Raw genomic sequence first — 23,195 nt, forward strand, 5'->3', positions numbered from 1 at the left:
CCCGGGGGGGGGGGGGTTTCACGGTGGCCGGGGACAGCAATGGGGGCAGGTGCTGGCAGTTGGCCAGCAACAAAAATGGCCGCCCACCACCTCCCCTTTAACTAGCACCGCCCCAGCTGCAGGTAGGCCCCCCTGACCCTGGCAGACATAACGTCCGGCGGTAAGCCGGGGGGCACCACCCAATGTTACAGCCGGGGCGTGAGCGGGACGCTGCGCACGGCAATGACGTCATCGGCGGCGTCTCAGCGCCGCACGGTGCTAACGGTTAGCGCCGCCGCTAACCTCCCACTGAATTTCGCGGGAGGCGTTAGCGGCGCCACGCCCAGGCGCTAGTTGATTTGCGCCCCGTTAGCCCCCCCAAGCCTCTGTTGAGCTAGCTGGTCTCAGCTCAGCCATCAGTGGGGGTATAACACTTGGCCTTAATGTCACTGGGCTCATTCCTCATTGCTCTTTAATGACTCCTCCTGGAAAGTAAATCTGTGTGGAGACTGGTTTAGGATAGATTGGACTTGACTGTTATAGTGGATAGCCTGCCAACACTCACTAAGTAGGTCCACATATGAATGGTGACTTAGGTGATGTATTGTATCCACAATTCCCGAAGGAGTGAGTTCTTGACCTTTGGGAACAAATGAGAGAGAGGGCAGGTACTTCTGCATAGGCAGAAAGCAAAATTAGAGGGCTAGTTGCTCCACATCACATTTGACACCTCTAGAAGCCAGTAATACTGCAGAATTAATGGAGGACTGAGAAAAATTCTGCTGCCCATCCTGTTGATGAGGGAAGGTGCATGGACAAATTTAAGAAGAATGAGAAAAAATTAAACTAAAAATGTTACATCATTTATTTAAAAATTGACGACAGATGTGGAAACAGAGCCAGCTTAGTAATGAGATGTTTTAGACCTCCCTAATTCTGCCAAGGACTAACAAATACTAATGACTTGAAAGCTTCTAAAAGGCATAAGGGGGCTGATGTCAAACATGTTAAAGACATTAAGATAAAATTTATACCCAGTAGGACTTGGGCTTTGACAAAAGTTAATATTGTTCAAGAAAATTGTCACAAGGCTGAAGCTGTCACCTTGGAGATGTGTATGGGTGGCGAGCTGCCCAGACATACGCTGCCCCAATAGTTTGAGACTGCTTTTCTTCATGTAGTGCAGTGATGCGTTAAGTCTTTCAATCAATGGTCAATCGTTTATCAGGTGGTGAAGGCACTGGGAGAATGATTAAGCCTTTTTTTTTCTTTTGCAGTCATTTTAGGAGGCTCAAAGAGAGCTGATAACATCCCCATGGAAATGTAAAACATTATTATTAGCCACAGTTTTCAACAGGACTGCTTCTACGTTGGTCACAGCAGCAAGTACGGTTTTGGAGGAGCCTTAATTCATTTTTAACTTGGACTGTAGAAAATTATCAGAGGTTTGTTGCCTTCACTTTTTTTCCAGGGTAAGACTGTTTAACTTCCTTGCTGGTAAACATTTCTATCAAAAGAGTTTTACAGTGTTAAAAACAGTTGGATATTGTACTGTATTTAATTCTTACCCCATTAGAGTTTTGTTTTTAATTACAAATTTCCCCTCACGTGAAGAGTGGATGAAGTGATCTGTATAATCTCAAATAAAAGGTTGAAAAGGTATTATCTAGGAATCAGTGCAAGAAAAATGCATTGCTTTTGTTGAATAATACTATTCTTCTTTATTTTACAGCTTAGTTTTGTTGAAACACATTGCAGCAAGGTAATAGAAACATAGAAGATAGGAGCAGGAGTAGGCAACATTCAAGCTTTGTGTAGACATTCACACATGCATGCCAATGAGCATTAATACTCAATGTGTAACTTTTAGCATAAAGTGGAGGTGCAATGCACTGCGTTACTCTCCACAATTCAGCAAGTGCCAGGTTCAACACTTCAGCTGTATTGTCAGGGGAATGAGGTGAGGAAAAATTGGATCAAGCCATTCCTGTATTTTAAAGTGAGCATCTTAGATCAAGAGTAATCACTGTCAAAAGCCTGAGGGGTAGATAATCTGGCGAGTAGCGGGAATAGTACATAATATGTCAAGACCATGGCTCAATTACTAACCTCTGAGGCCAGAGGTTGTGGATTTAAATCCCTGTCCAGGATTTGAGCACATAATCTAGGTTGATGTCTTAGTAGAGTGCTGAGGGGTGATTTCTTTTGGATGAGGCATTAAACTTAATTTCCATTTGTCTGTTGAGGTAGATGCAAAAAATCCTGTGATACTATTTAAAGAAGAGGAGGGAGCGCTCCCAGTGTCCTGGCTAATATTCCTCTTTCAACCAAAACCATCAAAGCAGATTTACTGGTCATGTGCCTCACTTGCTGTGTGCAAATTAATTGTCGAATTTGCCTATATAATAACAGTAAATGCCTTTCAAAAGTAATTCAGTGCATGTTGGGACTGATGTGAAGCAGCTGAATTCTGGGATCACTCTGCAGCAGGCTACACCTCTACTTCAACTGCCTGAGCAACCTGGGCTTGTCTCCTTCTAATTACATATGCAGGCCACAGTGGATGGCATTGGACTCCACCGTGACCCCTGCCATCTGCCTCACGTCCTCTGAGATTAGCCTCAATACCTCCATAGGGTTGTGATGTTCGTTCAGCACCATTCTATTCAGAGCAGGACCCCTGATATTGGAGTCAGCAGGCTCTTCATCAGGGGCTGACATCTCCTGAGCCTTCGCTCAGCACAGTAAACCTGCACTTCCACTCCTCACTCCAGCTCCCTTGTGCTTGGTGCTACGCCTAGTAACAGTATCGCATTGATACTAAATGGTGCAATTTTAAAGGGGGTGCAGGAACAGAGAGACCCGGAGGTGTATTTACACAAATCTTTCAAGGTGGCAAAGACAAGTTAAGATGGCAGTTAAAAAAGCATATGGGATCCTTGGCTTTATAAATAAAGGGGGTAACATACTGACATGGATTGAAAATTAGTTAACAGACAGGAAACAGAGAGTAGGAATAAATGGGACATTTTCAGGGTGGCAGGCGGTGACTAGTGGGTTACCGCAGGGATCAATGCTTGGGCCCCCGCTATTCACAATATATATCAATGATTTGGATGAAGGAACTAAATGTAATATTTCCAAGTTTGCTGACGACACGAAACTAGGTGGGATTGTGAGTTGTGAGGAGGATGCAAAGAGGCTTCAAGGCGATTTAGACAAGTTGAGTGACAAATACATGGCAGATGCAGTATAACGTGGATAAATGTGAAGTTATCTACTTCGGTAGGAAAAACAGAAAGGTAGAGTATTATTTAAATGGTGATAGATTGGGAAATGCTGATGTACAAAGGGACCTGGGTGTCCTTGTACACCAGTCACTAAAAGCAAACATGCAGGTGCAGCAAGCAGTTAGGAAGGCAAATGGTGTGTTGGTCTTCATTGCAAGAGGATTTGAGTACAGGAGCAAGGATGTCTTACTACAGTTGTACAGGGCCTTGGTGAGACCACACCTGGCGTACTGTGTGCAGTTTTGGTCTCCTTACCTAAGAAAGGATATACTTGCCATAGAGGGAGTGCAGCGAAGGTTCACCAGACTGGTTCCTGGGATGGCAGGACTGTCGTATAAGGAGAGATTGGGTCGACTAGGCCTGTATTCACTAGAGTTTAGAAGAATGAGAGGGGAATCTCATTGAAACGTATAAAGTTCTGACAGGGCTAGACAAACTGGATGCAGGGAGAATGTTTCCCCTGGCTGGGGGTCTAGAACGAGGGGTCACAGTCTCAGGATACGGGGTAGGACATTTAGGACTGAGATGAGGAGAAATGTCTTCACTCAGAGGGTGGTGAACCTGTGGAATTCTCTACCACAGAAGGCTGTGGAGGCCAAGTCACTGAATATATTTAAGAAGGAGATAGATAGATTTTTATACACAAAAAGCATCAAGGGGTATAGGGAGAGAGCGGGAATATGGTATTGAGATAGAGGATCAGCCATGATCATATTGAATGGCGGAGCAGGCTCGAAGGGCCGAACGGCCTACTCCTGGTCCTATTTTTCTATGTTTCTATGCATAGAGTACAAAAGCAAGGAAGTTATGCTTAACCTTTATAAAACACTAGTTAGCCCTCAGCTGGAGTATTGTGTTCAATTCTGGGAATCACACTTTAGGAAGGATGTCAAGGCCTTAGAGAGGGTGCAGAAGAGCTTTACTAGAATTGTACCAGGGAAGAGGGACTTCAGTTATGTGGAGAGACTGGAGAAGCTGGGGTTGTTCTCCTTAGCGCAGAGAAGGTTAAGAGGAGATTTGTTGGAGGTGTTCAAAGTCATGAAAGGTTTTGATGGAGTAAATAAGGAGAAACGGTTTTCAGTGGCAGAAGGGTCGATAACCAGAAGACTCAGATTTAAGGTGATTGATGAAAGAACGAGAGGTGACATCCAGAAACACTTTTTTACACAGTGAGATGTTGTGATCTGGAATGCACTGCCTGAAAAGGTGGTGGAAGTAAATTCAATAGTAACTTTTAAAAGGGAATTGCATAAATACCTGAAGGGAAAAAAAAATACAGGGCAGGAGAGTGGAATTAATTGGATAGCTCTACCAACGTTTACAGGCATGATGGGCCGAATGGCCTCCGATTGTATCTAGCTTTCCCCATGTGGATCTCTCTCTCTTTCTCTCTGGGCTGGTGAGTGCAAGAGAGGACGGTGATTGATGGTGTGTGTGAGGATTGGATAAATTAACCTGAAGCAGAGGGGCCAGGCAGAATTTCTTCCTCCTCTTCTCTGGATTTGTGTTGTGTTACATCTAGGGAAAAAAGAGAGGTTACAGTGTGCTGAGCTACAGTTGAAAGAACACAAAAAGTTTGCTTGCAAGGTTGCCTGTGCTCCCCCACCATGGGATTGAGAAGCAACAGATGGTCCAGACACACCAATAGGTGCTACAGGCCCTCCTATATCTCTGTCCACAACTAGATCTGCCTTGCTTTCTCAGGAGCTGGAGTGCTTCTTCTCCATGTGGGATAGAACTGAAGTCATAAGGGGAGAGATAACCGCTTGCAGCCTAAGATCCCTGGGCTTTATGGGTGACTTTCTTTTGCCAGAACAAAATAGATTGAAAGCCAAGTGAGTTGCACGCAAAGCTGGGCAATGGGTGCTATCAGAAGTCTAAGAGACATAAGGGGATGACAGGTGCTGCAAGCAAGCAATGACAGGTGAGGTGAGGATTGGTAGCGTATGCTTGCGTAGGGCACTGTGAGAGAAGGTCTGCTTACAGGTTGCATTTGGGAGAGTGATGGTACCAGGGATCACTGGTACACACTGTTAAGTCTGTGAGTTGTTCAAGTAATTAATACTCAGACTTAATCAGTAACAATAAAACAGGTCTTTACTGGTTGGAGGTAGGGACTACACTGAATACAAGATTACTGCACAGTGCTTATATACCGGTGTGTTCACCCCCGGTATTACGTCTACAGCAGCCTGAGAAAGTAGTACATCTCTTAAGGTGGAACAGGCTTAAGCTCTCTTAAGGTGGAACAGGTTACATACACAACACTCCTCCCTTCTTAGCTTTATAGTCATCCCCCCATTTAACCTAACGTAATAACAGATATACATATATAACTTCATGTTTAACGTAACATAATAACATATATACATATATAACTTCATGTCAAAACAGATCACAGATTCAGTCTCTGCGGAAAACAGTTCACAGATTCAATCTCTGTGGTGTAGTCGGTTCACGTTACTCATTCAATAGTCCTTTCATGGATTTAACAGCTTGAACTTCCGAACTGATTTGGCTCCGTTCGGAGGGACCACGTGTGTGATCTGGTAGAGGTGATAATGGTTCAGATGGGTCATCTTCTGTTTTTACTTTTCCTTTTCTGCTTCTTGGAGACTCTCTGGGCTCCATTGTCAGCTGCCACAGCTGCCAGCTGCATGCGCAGTTCCTCCTTCTCTTCCTCCTTTTTTCGTAGTAGAGCCACCTTCTCCCGATGTTCCGTAGACTTTCGGTGCTCCTCCATGATTTCTGTATGGTGGGAGTCGAAGTTACAAGTTGGGCAGGACAGGACATAGTAATATTCGGAGTCGTCCGACAGGTCAGCGAGAGGGTCGTCTATTTCCTCCATACCCAGCTGGACGTTAGCCAGCTCTTGTTCCAAATCCAGACATCTTTCCTGAAGAGACTTCTTCATGTGTACCTCTGCATCCAGCTTTTTCTGGGCTTTCAGCAAGTCGTTTACTAGTGACCTCATTTGTGATTTTAATACTTCAACTTCCTTTGGAGATTGATTGATCGGACTATTCAATCCCTCTACCGGAGCAGCTGTTTCAGCGGTCTGTTGTTCTACGTTGACGTGAGTCAGCGTACTTTTGGCATCCAAGGGCTGCTCTGTTGCAGTCATCTCAGTCTGTGTTGCCACCTCAGCTCTTCCAATAACCTTTGAGAGCTCCGAACCCCTTTCGTTTGAATATTGAAGTTCGTGTTCAAGTTTTTCCCATTTCAGAGTCCTGTCCTTCAGCATATGCAGGAGTTGGCTGATCGTTAACTCCTCTGACATCAGACGTTTTGTGTGCTCCTGCTCCATTTTCTCCATCAGCTGCTTCTGTTGTCTTTCCAGATTCTCCAACTCTATATCAAAGAACTCTTTCGTTGCATTCAACTCTTGCTCAAAACGGCGAAGCATTTGTTCTAATTGCTGTTGTAGTTTGAAATGGAGTTGAGTTCGAGCCCGGTGTCCCTCAGAAATGGGCACATCAGTAGACTTGCCAGACTCAGAATCCACAGTTAAACTATGTTGTTGTTGCTCAGTGGAATTCTGTGCTGAAACTTTGTCTTTTGCACATGGGTTGGTCTTACCATCATCAGTTCTAGAGTCTGGGCTGATTATCTGCACTGAGTTCTCACTCTTTATGGCTTTTAGCGAATGCCAGTCCATATTTATGTTTCTAAACCACTCCCGGCCTAGTAGTGGTGGACCTCCCTCCGGTAGCACATATAAGTCCATTATTTGACTTCCTTCGTCCTTGTTGGCCACTGCAACCTTTATTGTCCCGATGGGGTACACTCTCTGCCCCGTGTAGGTTGTCAATATAATCTCCGTATCCTGTAGGGGAATATGTTGGAATAACCTTCTGTAATCTTTCTTATTCATGACCGACAATGCCGATCCAGTGTCCAATTCCATTTTTACTTGGACTCCTTCTATATGAAGAGTAACCCAAATTGTCTGGAGGTCTGCACCCTTACCAACATTGAGTACCCTTAAGCTAGCCAGTTCATTACTGCTAGCGTCTGAATCGGACTCCTGTTCGGCCACCTTGTGTACTTTTGCGTATTTTCCTTGCGGTGACTTCTTGTTGCTGGTCTTCTTCCCTGACCTGCATACTCTAGCTATATGCCCAAGCCTACCACAAGTTCTACATTCTTGGTTTTTAAACCAACACTGGTTCTGATCATGCGTTGTCTTTCCACAACGATAACATTTGCCAGAACTCACACCCAATTTGTGTGCACTGAGCTCCGGTGACTGTAGCTGCATTACTGCCGTGCCTCTCGCTGCGGCTTCGTGTGCTGCTGCCATAGTGACCGCCTTCTCAAGCGTCAGCTCATTCTCCTCGAGCAGTCGCTTTTGTGTATCCTGTTTAAATAAACCACACACAAATTTGTCTCGTAGTGCATCTGTCAGTCCCGTTCCAAACTGGCAATATTTCGCTAATTTACGCAATTCCAGCAAATATTCAGCATTGCTTTCATGCTGTAGCTGCCTTCTGTCGTAAAATTTAAATCGTTCCGCTAGCATCAGCGGCGTGGGGTTTAGATGATCTTTCAGGACAGTAACAATCTCATCGAACGTCTTATCCGCTGGTTCATCTGGTGATAACAGGTGTTTCAATTGCCCGTATGTCTTCGCACCCATTAAATTTAATAATGTTAGTGCTTTATCAGCCTCACGAATTTTATTGGCCTTACAATAATTTTTTACTCTTTCAACATATATGGCCCAATCTTCGATGTCACTATCAAAGTTGCTAATATTCCCGTGTTTAGGCATTGTAGTACTTTATCAGATTTGCAATTTCTCAGATTTTTTTTTTTTTACTGCTATCCAAGATGGCGGCTTCCCGCTCTTGCCGTCGTCCTCCGCCCACAAAATGGCGGTTTTCCCGCGCTTGGCGGTCTTCACCCGTCCCCCGACGCCGTCTCCCTTCAGCCCCAAGTGCGGCCCTTATCTCCGCCGCGATCGATGGCCCGCGCTTTTCACCGCGGCTCTCGCGCCTTCAGTGTCTGCCGACACTGTGCCTTTCAGCCCGAGTGCGGCCCTTATCAGGGATTTCGATCGATGGCCCTTATACCTCCGACTTCCCCCAGCCCTGTCTTTGCAGCCAACGCTGCTTGGCTTACCCACCACCGAGATTGAAAAAGAAGCTGCAGGATGTCTTCTGTCCTCCAGTTTTCAGTCGCTGATGGAGGCTTCAGGGTCCTAATGCCTGTCGCTTCCAGTGGGGTGGTGAGATTTGAAACCTCTCTTCAACGTCCTGTCTGTGGACGAAGCCGCCGTGGAATAACTGCCGCAGGGTAAGAACCTGACTCGTCGCCAGTGTTAAGTCTGTGAGTTGTTCAAGTAATTAATACTCAGACTTAATCAGTAACAATAAAACAGGTCTTTACTGGTTGGAGGTAGGGACTACACTGAATACAAGATTACTGCACAGTGCTTATATACCGGTGTGTTCACCCCCGGTATTACGTCTACTGCAGCCTGAGAAAGTAGTACATCTCTTAAGGTGGAACAGGCTTAAGCTCTCTTAAGGTGGAACAGGTTACATACACAACACACACTATACCACCTTGACCACTGTGAAGTTAGGGTGTGTGTGTCTGCTACAATATAACTAAAGCGTGTTTAAAGAAAATAGGAAGGAGTTAACTTACCCGGCTGCCCTGTTCAGGTTGTTGAACTTCTTCCTGCACTACAGCCCTTGCGGTCAGCAATGTGGCACTGACCGCCACTGCTGCCTCACTCCACATGGTGCACACTACAGACTTCTTGCCACCCAAAACAAGCCATTTTCCTCCCCTGTGTCTCACTCAAGAGTACATCCAGATAAGATGCAGAAGAACCGCTTGCCTGAAGTTTGCTTGCTGCCTTGCGTTCACTGTATATGTAAGTCCTGCCTGATTACTGCTATTGCCTCATTAAACAGCAAGACCTACATAGCCTGCCGCTGCACCACTTCTCTACACTCTCACCTTGAGTTTTCCTTCCCTTTTCCCCACATCCAGCTCCCTGGGCAGGCGGGTGTTGCACTCCCTCTCTGCCTCCCCATGATTTTCCTTCCCCTCTTGTCATAACTCGGGTGTGGCAGGGTCTTGTAGGGGGTAAAACTCGTCTTGGGCAGTAGCGCAAAATGGTTGATCACGAATCGGCACCCTGTTTTACACTCCTCCCTCCCGATGGAAAAGAAAATCAGGCGGAGTGTAAAATGGACGATGGATTTGCTGTCACTCTTTTTGCGTTACCACCCAAGATCAATTTCACCTCCATATTCCCTACCTGCTTCACAATATGCAAATGCACTAATCCTGGGATTTGCGATGGGATCAGTTGGCAGCCAGACTTGGCAGCCAGATGTCCCGCCCAGTCATGATCCCAGCAGTGCAGTGGCCTGGCAGGAATTGCTAGACCGAGATGTTTCTTAAGTGCAATTCAAATCAGTATATTAGGTTGCTGAATGAATAAACAAGTTGAAACATTACTATGGCATTTTCCTGTTGTAACATGTTAGCTTCCTTTGATATACACAGGATTGTGATATTCTTGGCAACGCTTGTTACTTTAGCCCAGTAAAGGAGGTGTAGAGGGAAATACCAATCTCGGGTTCAATCCCTGGTCTGGACTGAGCTAATTGAGCTTAACCAAGGCAACAGTAGAAAAGCTACAGTTTGCCTCAGCACTCGTGGATATGGAGAAGAATATTGTCCAGGGTTGTCAGGTCTGATCATAGCCAATCTCCCCTGCTAGAAGAGTAAATGTATGGGTGAGGACAGATTGGACTACATCTACTGTCTGAAGCAGTCTATCCAATTTTAAAACTGTGGAGCAGTTTGCTGGAGAACTGACATGCTGGAAGAAGAGAAACATAGAAACATAGAAGATAGGAGCAGGAATAGGCCATTCGGCCCCTCGAGCCTGCTCCGCCATTTAATGAGATCATGGCTGATCATCCAAACTCAGTACCCTGTCCCTGCCTTCTCCCCATACCCCTTGAACACTTTAGCCTTAAGAAATATATCTAACTCCTTCTTGAATATATTTAATGAATTGGCCTCAACTGCCTTTTATGGTAGAGAATTCCACAGGTTCACCATTCTCTGGGTGAAGAAATTCCTCCTCATCTCAGTCCTAAATGGCTTACCCCTTATCTTTACAGTGTGACCCCTGGTTCTGGACTCCCCCGCTATCGGGAACATCCTTCCTGCATCTAGTCTGTCTAGTCCTGTTAGAATTTTATAAGTTTCAATGAGATCCCCTCTCATTCTTCTAAACTCCAGCGAATATAAGCCCAATCGACCCAATCTCTCCTCATACGTCATTCCTGCCATCCCAGGTATCAATCTGGTGAATCTTCGCTGCACTCCCTCCATGGCAAGAACATCCTTCCTCAGATAAGGCGACCAAAACTGCACATAATACTCAAGGTGTGGTCTCACCAAGGCCCTGTACAACTGCAGCAAGACATCCTTGCTCCTATACTCGAATCCTCTCGCTATGAAGGCCAACATACCATTTGCCTTCTTAACCGCCTGCTGCACCTGCATGCTTACCTTCAGCGACTGGTGCACAAGGACACCCAGGTCTCGTTGCACTTCCCCTTCTCCCAATCTACTGCCATTCAGATAATAATCTGCCTTCCTGTTTTTGCCACCAAAGTGGATAACCTCGCATTTATCCACATTATACTGCATCTGCCATGCATCTGCTCAATCACCCAACCTGTCCAAATCATACTGGAGTTTCTCGGCATCCTCCTCACAGCACACACGCCCACCCAGCTTTGTGTCATCTGCAAACTTGGAGATATTACATCTAGTTCCCTCGTCTAGATCATTAATATATATTGTGAATAGCTGGGGTCCTAGCACCAATCCCTGCGGTACCCCACTAGTCACTGCCTGCCACTCAGAAAAAGAGCCGTTTATTCCAACTCTTTGCTTCCTGTCTGCCAACCAGTTCTCTATCCAAGTCAGTACCTTACCCCCAATCCCATGTGCTTTAACTTTACATGCTAATCTCTTATGCGGGACCTTATCAAAAGCCTTCTGAAAGTTCAAATACACCACATCCACTGGTTCTCCCTTATCTATTCTACCAATTACATCCTCAAAAAATTCCAGTAGATTAGTCAACATGATTTACCTTTTGTAAATCCATGTTGACTTTGTCCGATCCTGTCACTGTTTTCCAAGTGCTCTGCTATTACATCTTTTATAACGGACTCTAGCATTTTCCCCACTACCGATGTCAGGCTTACCAGTCTATAATTCCCCGTTTTCTCTCTACCACCTTTTTTGAATAGTGGGGTTACATTAGCTACCCTCCAATCCATGGGAACTTTTCCAGAGTCTATAGAATTTTGGAAGATGACCAGCAATGCATCTACTATTTCTAGGGCCACTTCCTTAAGTACCCTAGGATGTAGATTATCAGGCCCTGGGGATTTATCAGCATTCAATCCCGTCAATTTCCCTAACACCATTTCCCTACAAATACTGATTTCATTCAGTTCCTCCTTCTCATTAGACCCTATTGATGTAAGAAAACTACTAGGCACTTGGTCAAAGCTTTAATCAACTGTTTTACACCATGGAGATGTAGTTGTGTCCTTCACTAGTTCCTGTAACAGAATGTCCTGAGCAAGTTGGGCCCATGCCAGTGTATTTATACTCTCCCTGGACAGCGCCACCAGCAGGCCGCCCAGTATTATTTCAGAAGACATTTCCACATGAATGACAAGATTCATGTCACCTATGTTCCCCGACATCTCTGGGAGGTTATTTGTGTCCTCCTTTGTGAAGACAGAACCAAAGTATGTATTTAATTGGTCTGCCATTTCTTTGTTCCCCATTATAAATTCCCCTGATTCTGACTGCAAGGGACCTACGCTTGACTTCACCAATCTTTTTCTCTTCACACATCTATAGAAGCTTTTACAGTCAGTTTTTATGTTCCCTGCAAGCTTACTCTCATACTTTATTTCCCCCCTCTTAATTAATCCCTTTGTCCTCCTTTGCTGAATCCTAAACTGCTCCCAATCCTCAGGTTTGCTGCTTTTCCTGGCCAATTTATATGTCCTCCCCTTGGATCTTATGCTATCCCTAATTTCCCTTGTTACCCATGGTTGAGTCACCTTCTTTGTTTTATTTTTATGCCAAACAGTGATGAACAAATTCTGTAGTTCATCCATGTGATCTTTAAATGTTTGCCATTGCCTATCCACTGTCAACCCTTTAATTAACGTTCCCCAATCCATCCTAGCCAATTCGCGCCTCATACCATCGTAGTTTCCTTTATTTAAATTCAGGACCCTAGCCTCTGAGTCAAATACTTCACTCTCCATCTTAATGAAGAATTCTATCATATGATCGCTCCGCCCCAAGGGGCCTCGCACAACAAGATTGCTAATTAATCCTTTCTCATTACATAACACCCAGTCTAAGATGGCCTTATCTCTAGTTGGTTCCTCGACATATTGGCCCAGGAAACCATCCCGTATACACTCCAGGAATTCCTTCTCCATAATATTGTTACTAATTTGGTTAGCCCAATCTATATGTAGATTAAAGTCATCCATGATAACTGCTGTGCCCTTATTGCATGCATCTCTAATTTCCCGTTTAATGCCATCCCCAACCTCAGCATTACTGTTTGGGGTCTGTATACAACTACCACTAACGTTTTCTGCCCCTTGGTATTTCTCAGCTCTACCCATACAGATTCCACATCATCAGAGCTAATATCCTTCCTTACTATTGTGTTAATCTCCTCTTGAACCAGCAATGCTACCCCACCTCCTTTTCCTTTTTGCCTGTCTTTCCTGAATATTGAATACCCCTGGATGTTGAATTCCCAGCCTTGGTCACCCTGGAGCCATGTCTCCGTAATCCCAATTATATCATATCCATTTACATCTATTTGCGCAGCTAATTCATCCACCTTATTATGAATGCTCCTTGCATTAAGACACAAATCCTTCAGGCTTGTTTTTTTAACACTCTTAGACCTTTTAGAATTATTAGTTACTGTGGCCATATTTGATTTAAACCCTTGATTTCTCAGACTGCCACTTTTGCTTTTCTCTTTCCTGTCTTGTGCTTCTATCCTTGCTTCCCTTTCCTCTGTCTCCCTGCACAGGTTCCCAACCCCCTGCCATTTTAGTTTAAACCCTCCCCAACAGCACTAGCAAATTGTTCAATAATATCCTTGTGCCACCATGGCTCTCATTGTAGGCATGCTTACGACAGCTTTGCGCAATAAATAATTTGAATACATTATGCAGAGCTCAGAATGTTGCTAGCGTGCGCTCCTACCACCAGCACGACCTCCTCTACCAATATGGCGGGCAGCGCACTTCCAGCCAGAAGTGTGCATACGCGCCCTGTCTGCCATATTGGGGGCTTAGATGGATGCTGCGCAGCCAAATTTCTAGCCCCATAACTCACTTGTGCCGCTATTACTGGTTTTGTACACGATCCATTCTGCACCACTTAATTTATTTACTCTAGCCATCACTCATCAACGTGTATTCTTTTAAGCTAAACATTCTTGAGAACTTTAGGTATATCAATAAAAGTGCCAAATATATGTTTTTATGTTTGTGTGCCAAAGTTCCCTGGAAGCTGCCTGTAAAATTATCATCCTTCCCTCATTCAGCTACCCATGTTCTCCCACTTTTGACAAAATACAATCTTAGACTGGATTTCTCCACAACACAGAAGCACTTGGTTCAGGACAATTGCTAGAGGAGGTTTTTTTGTGAATCAACTATTGAATAATAAATAAAAAGAAATGTAAGGGAGACAGGATCTGAGAGATAACATGAATCAGCATTGATAAGTACTCTTTAGTCACGACACAATACTTGACACAGAATAATGAGCATGTGTCCCATGCTACCTTAGTCAGCCATGGCTCAGTGGGTAGCACTCTTGCCTCTGAATCAGAAGGATTGTGGGTTCAAGTTCCACTCCAGAGACTTGAGCACAAAAATCTAGGCTGACATTCCAGTGCAGTACTGAGGGAGTGCTGCACTGTTGGCGGTGCCATCTTTCGGATGAGATGTTTAACTGAAGCCCCGTCTGCTCTCTCAGGTGGATGTAAAAGAACCCATGGCACTATTTTGAAGAAGAGCAGGGGAGTTATCCCCGGTGTCCTGGCCAACATTTATCCCTCAACCAACATCACAAAAACAGATTATCTGGTCATTATCACATTGCTGTTTGTGGGAGCTTGCTGTGTACAAATTGGCTGCCGCGTTTCCTACATTATGACAGTGACTACCTTTCAAAAGTACTTCATTGGCTGTAAAGCGCCTTGGGACGTCCTGAGGTTGTGAAATGCGCTATATAAATGCAAGTCTTTTTTTTCTTTCTTTCATACACTGTCTCAGTTTGAAGCGAGTAGATAAAGCAGAAGCAACGGAATATCTGACAGCAATTTGCTCTCCGCCATTTAAGGGCTTTTTTATTGTGTTGGTTCCCAGGTACAGAGCAGGGGTCAGGAATTTTAATATCTCTGACACTACACATACTGTTTTCTACCTCAACCACTTTTAAGCATGTCTTGCTTCGGCTGACAGAAAGAAAAAACTTACATTCATATACCTTTCACATCTTCAGAGCATCTCAGTGTGTTTTACAGCCAATGAATTGCCTTTGAAGTGTAGTCACTATTGTTTGGTAAGCAAATACAGAAGCCAATTTGCCCACAGAAAAGTCCCACAAAATAGAATGAATATAATGAACAGTTAACTTGTTTTTTGTTGGTGGCAATTGAGTGATAAATACTGACCAGGAGAATTTGCCCCCAAACATCTTCAAATAGCATCACAGGATCTTTTACATCCATCTGAGAGAGTATGCAGGGTTATTGTCTCATCCAAAAGACAGTAGGTCCAACAATGAGTACTACCTAAGTACTAAGGTACTGCACTGAAGCATCAGCCTAGATTATGTGCTTAAATCATGGAAAGGGCTTGGAACCTATGACCTTCTGAATCAAAGATGAGAGTACTCTGACTGAACCAGGGCTGACATTAATGTCATTCCTTATGCACTATGCATAGTAAGTCCATCCCATGTAATGCAGTATTTACTTAGTCTATAATTGGAATATGGGAGCAGCGAGGAGCAAAGATAAGAGTGTGCAGCTGTACAAATAACAACTCAGTCTCTGGGAAATGTTATAAGTATTACTTGTACATAAGAACATAAGAATTAGGAGCAGGAGTAGGCCATTCGGCCCTTCGAGCCTGCTCTGCCATACAATTTTGATCTTCTACTTCAACTCCATTCACCGGCCCTATTGCCATATCCCTTGATGCCTTTACTAGTCAGAAATCTATCGACTTCTGTTTTGAATATACCTAATGACGGAGCCTCCACAGCCCTCTGGGGTAGAGAATTCCAAAGATTCACCACCCTCTGTGTGAAGAAATTTCTTCTCAGCTCAGTCCTGAATGGCCTACCCTTTATCCTAAGGCTGTGGCCCCTGGTTCTATACTCCCCAGCCAAGGGAAACATTCTCCCAGCATCCACCCTATTAAGCCCTGTAATAATTTTGTATGCTTCAATGAGATCTCCTCTCATTCATCTGAATTCAAGAGAATACAGGCCTAGTTTACTCAATCTCTTCTCATACGACAGTCCCGCCATCCCAGGAATCAATCTCGTGAACCTTTGTTGCACTCCCTCTATGGCAAGTATATCCTTCCTTAAGTAAGGAGACCAAAATTGTACACAGTACTCCAGGTGTGGTCTCACCAAGGCCCTATATAATTGGAGTAAGACTTCTTTACTCCTGTACTCAAATCCTCTTGTAATGAAGGCCAGCATACCATTTGCCTTCCTAATGGCTTGCTGCACCTACACATTCACTTTCAGTGACTCATGTACAAGGACACCCAGGTCCCTTTGAGCATCTGCATACCCCAATCTTTCACCATTTAGGAAATACTCTGCCTTTCTGTTTTTTCTATCAAAGTGGATAACTTCACATTTATCCACATTATATTCCATCTGCCAGGTTCTCGCCCACTCACTGAGCCTGTCGAGATCCCCTTGAAGCCTCTTCACAACTGACACTGCCACCTAGCTTTGTATCATCAGCAAATTTGGAAATGTTACATTTAGTCCCCTCATCCAAATCATTGATATAGATTGTGAATAGCTGGGGCCCAAGCACCGATCCTTGCGGTACCCCACTAGTCACAGCCTGCCATCCTGAAAAAGACCCGTTTATCCCTACTCTTTGTTTTCTGTCTGTTAGCCAATACTCAATTCATGCTAGTATATTACCCCCAATTCCATGTGCCCTAAGTTTGTTCACCAATCTTTTGTGTGGGACCTTATCAACGGCCTTTTGAAAATCCAGATACACCACATCCACCGGTTCCCCTTTGTCTACTCCACTAGTTACATCCTCAAAGAACTTCAATAGGTTTATCAAACAAGATTTTCCTTTCATAAATCCATGTTGACTCTGCCCAATCTTACTATTAGTTTCTAAGTGCCCAGTTATTGCATCCTTTATAATAGATTCCAGCATTTTCCCAACTACTGATGTGAGGCTAACAGGTCTGTAGTTCCCCATTTTCTCTCTCCCTCCTTTCTTAAATAGCGGGGTTACATTTGCTATCCTCCAATCTGCAGAAACCGTTCCAGAATCTATAGAATTTTGGAAGATGACAACCAATGCATCCACTATCCCAATGGCCACCTCTTTCAAAACCCTAGGATGTAGGTCATCCGGTCCTTGGGATTTATCGACTTATAGTCCCATTAATTTTGCTAGTACTGTTTTTTTACGAATAATAATTTCTTTAAGTTCCTCATTCTTGCCACACCCTTGGTTTTCTCATATTTCTGGGAGGTTTTTTGTGTCTTCCTCTGTGGAGACAGAAACAAAATATTTATTAATTTCTTTGTCATTTCCTCATTCCTCATTATAAATTCTCCTGTCTCTGACTGTAAAGGACCTACGTTTACCTTCGCCAGTCTTTTCCTTTTCACATACCTATAGAAGCTTTTACAATCCATTTTTATATTTTTCGCTAGTTTATGCTCATATTCCATTTTCCCTTTCTTTATCAATTTCTTGGTCCCCCTTTGCTGATTTCTAAAAAGATCCCAATCCTCAGGCTGACCGCTTTTTCTGACAACTTTACAAGCTTCCTCCTTTGACTTAATACTAGCTTTAATTTCTTTTGTTAGCCATGGTTGGATCACTTTTCTTTTTGGGGTTTTATGCCCTACAGGAATATGTTTGTTGCAAATTATGCATTATTTCCTTGAATATTAGCCATTGTATGTCCACCTTCATACCTTTCAGTGTGGTCTCCCAATCTACCCTGGCCAGCTTGTCCCTCATACCCTTGTAGTTTCCTCTGTTTAGATTGAAGACCTTAGTTTCAGATTGGACTACATCACTCTCAAACTTAATGTAAAATTCAATCATATTATGGTCACTTGTCCCTTGTAGGTCATTCTTTAGTGGCAGAAGAATAGCCATTCTATGAATAAAGAGGTTGTGCAGGTGAGTCCAGAAGGAAAGTGTGTCTAAGTTGTAGGTTCACTACGGATCCCCATCCACCCAGATTGGTCACGTCAGTGTTTTAAACTGGGTAATGTGTACAATCTGTATCCGAGAGAGCTGGGAAAGATTGTTTTTATGCCAGAATGGAAAAAGAGATACAAAAGCTTCCAGCTTTCAACTAAGGCCAGGTGACAACTTCTCTTCCACCCCAGATTCTGCCCTTCTTAGAGACCTGGCAATTCTTTCTGTTGATTTTAAGCACTGCCCTTCTCTCCCAAAGGCTCCCAAAGACAGTGCTGAAGCACAGTAGCCTTGTCCTAGCAGCCATTCCTACTCCTGAGCCTGAGTAGTAAGTGGGATACTCAGCCATTCTGTCCTCACCTTACTTCTGTGCATGTAAACTTGTTACATAACAGCTATCAGGAATAGGAAACCTGACTGATTAACCGCCCCACCCCACCACCACCCCACCATTCCCATGGGCACAGAGGGCCATTGTATTATCTCTACTATTCCTCTGGTTCAGATTAGCCAATCTAACCTGGATCCTTCTGGCTATATGATTCAATACCACACCAGGCAGTGTGTTTACCTATATGAGCCATCAGTTTCTGCCTAGAAATTCATCACCTACCTGTGTGTTTTGTCCATCTGGTTTGCTTTTCTATCCTCCTTTTCTGCTTATGGGGGAGGCAGGAGATTGTTCCTGTATTCTGACCTCTGTTCAAGTGATTTCGTTACAAGTCAGAACCAATGCTTAAAATCTAGAAGCAAATAAGAGAAAAATAGGAGTGCGTGGCCCTGAAATAAGGTCTGAATTTACACCCTGCAACACAAGGAAGTGCAGAGTGAAGACTGAGAACCAAAGAGAGATCAGAGGGTGAGTCATTCTATGCCACTATTATAAAATATTAACAGATGGCTCAAGAATGGTGTTTGCAGAGATCTAGGGGCACAATGCTGTCAGACAGTGAATAATATATGTTGCAGGAGATAATATTAAAAGTGCATTAAAAGTGAGGAGGTAAAATACTCAGTAAAAGGCGGATAGAGCCATTAAACTGAATGAAAGTTGATTTATCTTTTATCCTTTGAACAGATCAATATACGGTTCACCATGACAACCAAGCAGATGCCTTTATCCCAAGAGGCTTTAGCTCAGTTCAATCAGGCTCTGTCTGGGCAGAGTTTGGGACCGCGCCCTCGTGCGAGCTCCATTTCCACTCGGAGAAGTTCTCAGTCCATGGACGTTCATGCCGGCAAACGTCATCTGTTTTCTCGCAAAGGCTCGATGATGCTCGGCAAAAGGCATTCCATCAGCTGGATGACCTCTGGTCAGGTCAGTTTCTCTGGATTGCCTCTGTACCAACCTATCAGAGAAGTGAGGTGCGAAAACACTTACAAAGCCCAGCCAGATGAAGGCTGCAAGTTTGATGCCTACAAAGTCCACAAGGTCTTGGAGGACACGCTTTCAAGCTACTTGGCTAACAACAAATATAATCCTGTAACATGTGTACAGCTAGTGCAGAGTTTGACAGACCACATCAGGTTGAAAGTGAAGGATATCAATGCCCCGAGATACAAGCTAGTGTGCAATGTGGTGCTAGGCCAGCTCAATGATCAGGGAATGCAAATCGTCAGCCGTTGTCTGTGGGATGCATCGACTGACAATTATGCGACAGCCACTTTCAAAAACTCTTCGCTTTTTGCTGTTGCAACTGTGTATGGTGTGTATTTTGAATAACCAACTTACCTGAACAGGCAGCCCTGTTAGAATATTTGGCTAGTGACCTATTGAGTTGCTTAAAGCCTAACCCTAAATGCAATGCTTTTAAATGAGGCTAAAGTTAGTCATGACAACCAAACTCTCTAATCCTCGGAGGCTATACCTGTAGTAGATCAAACTATCTTTAAAAGCCCCTGCCCCCATACCATATCCAGACCAAGATGGCAAACAAGCAACCTACTTAGAGTTTTGCTAATGACAAGCTGTAATCAATCGCTAGGAAGTAGAGACGGGCCTAAAGTAACTTATTCTCCAATTTCACATCCCTTGGGATGGATAATGTGCTTGGCCTCCTCTTAATAGATTTTCTTTGACAGCTTCATTAAGATTGGAAGTAATGGAAACATAATTTTTCCAGTCTTGTGAAGCTTCTATCAGACCGCTGCCGGCACATTGCTCTTTTTATATAATCTTCTCAAAACAACACTTTGCTTCGAACTGCTCAATGGTGTAGTTTTGCTGGAAGAGTTCAACGATGTACCCTCTCAGCTAGTCACACAGCTGCCTTGTGTATCATCATCATGCTGATATATTTCAATGTCTTGTTGCATGTGTGATGACAAGTGAAATACCTGCAGGGGAGGAGTGTCAAAAGTATACACTCGACAAGCACTGGGATTTTACATGTGTTGCTGGATTCAGATCCTCACTTGGCCACACAGACGATTTCCAGGGAACAGGATGGACAATTTTCTAATATGCCAGCAAACTCCACCAATACATCACTACTACAAAAGCGAAATACTGCGGATGCTGGAAATCTGAAATAAAAAACAGAAAATGCTGGAAATACTCAGCAGGTCAGGCAGCATCCGTGGAGAGAGAAACAGAGTCAATGTTTCAGGTCGATGACCAATACATCGATGTCTACTTTAACAGAAAGGAAATGTGGGACAGCTGGGCACAATGCCAACAGCTGCTAAAGTATCCTGGGGGCAGAGGCCACTGGATTGGATTTAATTGATATCAGGAATAAAATCTTCTGCATAATTTAGCAGACTTTGCCTGTGTTGTCAAAGAGAAATTTTGAACCTTAAAGTATGTGCATAAATACTTGTTATGGAGAATTTGCAAAGAATCTAAAAAGCTGAATATGATCATTTTATAAACCTTGATTCAGATATTATGAAATATTGTATATCTAGCATCTAGTGATAGCAAGTAAATTGCCTTAGAGACTGGTAGGTGTTCTACGTTGGAAACTTTTAGCATGTATGACTATGTTATTATATTTGTATAACATATCAATGTATCCCAGTGTCAGCTGCAGCTCAGGGGGTAGCACACGCGCCTTCTGCGTCAAAAGGTTGTGGGTTCAAGTCCCATTCCAGGGCCTTGAGCACATAAAGCTAGGTTGACACTCCAGTGCAGTGCTGAGGGAGCGCAGCACTGTCGGAGGTGCCGTCTTTCGGATGAGGCATTAAACTGAGGCCCCGTCTGCTCTCGCAGGTGGACATAAAAGATCCCATGCCATTATTTTGAAGAAGAACAGGGGAGTTATCCCCGGTGTCCTGGCCAGTATTTATCCCTCAATCAACATAACAAAAAAAACAGATTATCTGGTCATTATCACATTGCTGTTTGTGGGAGCTTGCTGTGCGCAAATTGGCTGCTGCGTTTACTACATTACAACAGTGACTACACTTCAAAAAGTACTTCATTGGCTGTAAAGGGCTTTGAGACGTCCAGTGGTCGTGAAAGGCGCTATATAAATCCAAGTCTTTCATTCTTTTATATATTTAGTACATAGAGTGAAAATTTGGTTCCAGAATATAAGCTTCACTAATAAGAAAAGGGTAGATTTTGTGATGTCATGAGTCTGGTGTACAAATTACACCTGTGCATAAGTACTACACCACTCACTCCAATGTTTTACTGTTGCCATTCTATTAAAGATCTTTCCCATGTATTTCTATTTATTGTATATTTCTGAATTATGCTGCAGCATGTTGCCTCCGAGCCATGACTTGTGAAGAATCAGGATGTTCACCTTCTGTAAAAAAGACAACCTTATCTTTTTTTGTCAGCTGAGCGTCTGATACTAATTGAAACCCATCAGCGTGCTTGTGAGTCTCTAAAACAACCCATTGAGAAAGCCTCATAATTAGAGTTTCTGTTTGTCTGATATGTCAAAATCCCACCCTACAGGGACAAATCTCACTTTGCTATATCCAGAAATTGTAGGTGTGGCTGCCTGCAACCATGACCTCAAACAAGGGTTCTCAACCTTTTTGCTTCTGAGGCTCCCCTCCCATGTTATAAAAATTCCACAGACCCCCTGTAACACAACAGAATTATTTTTTTCTATATAAGCGAATGCAAGGTCTTTAATTATGTTTTAAAAGGTGAAATAATCACAGGAGAGATTGAATCAACAAAGGCACAGAGGTTAGACATTTCCCTGAAATCCAAGTACGCAACCCCTGAAAATTTTACCAGTGAGCTGTTGTGAGCCAAGCAGGAAACAATCTCAAGCAGAAACCAATCCCCTGTTGTCTCCTAGTTCACCAAATTACATAATTGCTGGGCGACGTGGCTTTGGGGGGTGATGGGGTGGCGTGGGAATGAGGAGGTTATTATTTTTTCAAATCATGGATAACATTCAATTTAATGCATACATGAAAACATGCATGCTCCTTCTTTCATGAAGATTTTAATAACCAACTGAATACATTCATCTATGTACTCCGTGATTAAATACACATCTGCAATATTTAACTAAGAAAAATGCTCATGGGTAGGCATTATTTATGACCTTGAATTTCTAGTCGGTAGCAAGCCGGGTAGCATTGCACCTTCAACAAAGCCCCTGTGGAGAATAGACAGTAGAGGATTGCAACTAAAATAATTCAATGACTAAGCTTTAAAGAGAATGTTGTTACTGTACATTTCCTATTACTGTAATCAGAAGATTACTGAAGCTCTGAACTTGATAACAGTGCAATCAGGATGCTAGGCGGAGGGTGTAACTTGAATAGTTAAAACTACGCTTGTTACTGGCCAGGATTGCATGCTGATAAACACTCGGGAACATAGGAACAGGAGTAGGCCATTCAGCCCCTCGAGACTGCTCCGCCATTCAATGAGATCATGGCTGATCTGCAACCTAACTCCATATACCTGTCTTTGGCCCATATCCTTTAATAACTTTGGTTAACAGAAAGCTATCAATCTCAGATTTAAAATTAACAATTCATTTAGCATCAATTGCCATTTGCGGAAGAGAGTTCCAAACTTCTACCACCCTTTGGCCTAGAAATTCACTTTGGGCCCGTCAGCTGGCGTGCGCCCAAAAGTTAGCGCTCAGCGCGGAGCCAGTTGCGCCCGTCAGATATTCGGTTTTTGCGCCCCAAGTCGGAACCGGGCGCTATTCCAGGGTGTGCCCGCCCCCACTTGGGGCGCTGAAACTGAATTTCAGCGCTCTAGGCGCCGCTGCGCCACCCGCTGCGGAGCAGCAGGCTGCGGTACTGCAGGCCTCCTCCTTCTCTTAAGGGGGAGGTGCCTGCAACGGGGAGATCGCCGCTGGATAGTGCCGGCAAATGAGCCCGGCACCACGGAGAAGTGCCGGGTTCGCAGAAAGCAGCCGGCAATGCCGCGGGGGGGGGGG

At 43.9% G+C, this 23,195-nt stretch overlaps 1 protein-coding gene across 1 annotated transcript; it reads left to right on the forward strand.

The window, feature by feature from the left end:
• Positions 1 to 1,267: 1,267 nt before the first annotated feature.
• dynlt4 (dynein light chain Tctex-type 4) lies at positions 1,268 to 21,497 on the forward strand. Its single transcript, XM_085977723.1, has 2 exons — positions 1,268 to 1,424; positions 18,902 to 21,497. Exon 2 carries the CDS (start codon positions 18,920 to 18,922, stop codon positions 19,544 to 19,546), a length of 627 nt encoding a protein of 208 aa, XP_085833849.1. The 5' UTR covers positions 1,268 to 1,424; positions 18,902 to 18,919; the 3' UTR covers positions 19,547 to 21,497.
• The last annotated feature ends 1,698 nt before the right edge of the window (positions 21,498 to 23,195 follow it).

This window comes from Somniosus microcephalus, chromosome 3 (assembly GCF_052327205.1).
Source record: "Somniosus microcephalus isolate GS21.2 chromosome 3, FLI_Smic_1.0, whole genome shotgun sequence".
In the NCBI taxonomy this organism is placed as follows: Eukaryota; Metazoa; Chordata; class Chondrichthyes; order Squaliformes; family Somniosidae; genus Somniosus; species Somniosus microcephalus.

What these genes read in the sequence shown, in the direction of transcription:
- dynlt4 (XM_085977723.1), top strand. Translation starts at nt 18,920, where the DNA reads ATGACAACCAAGCAGATGCCTTTATCCCAAGAGGCTTTAGCTCAGTTC.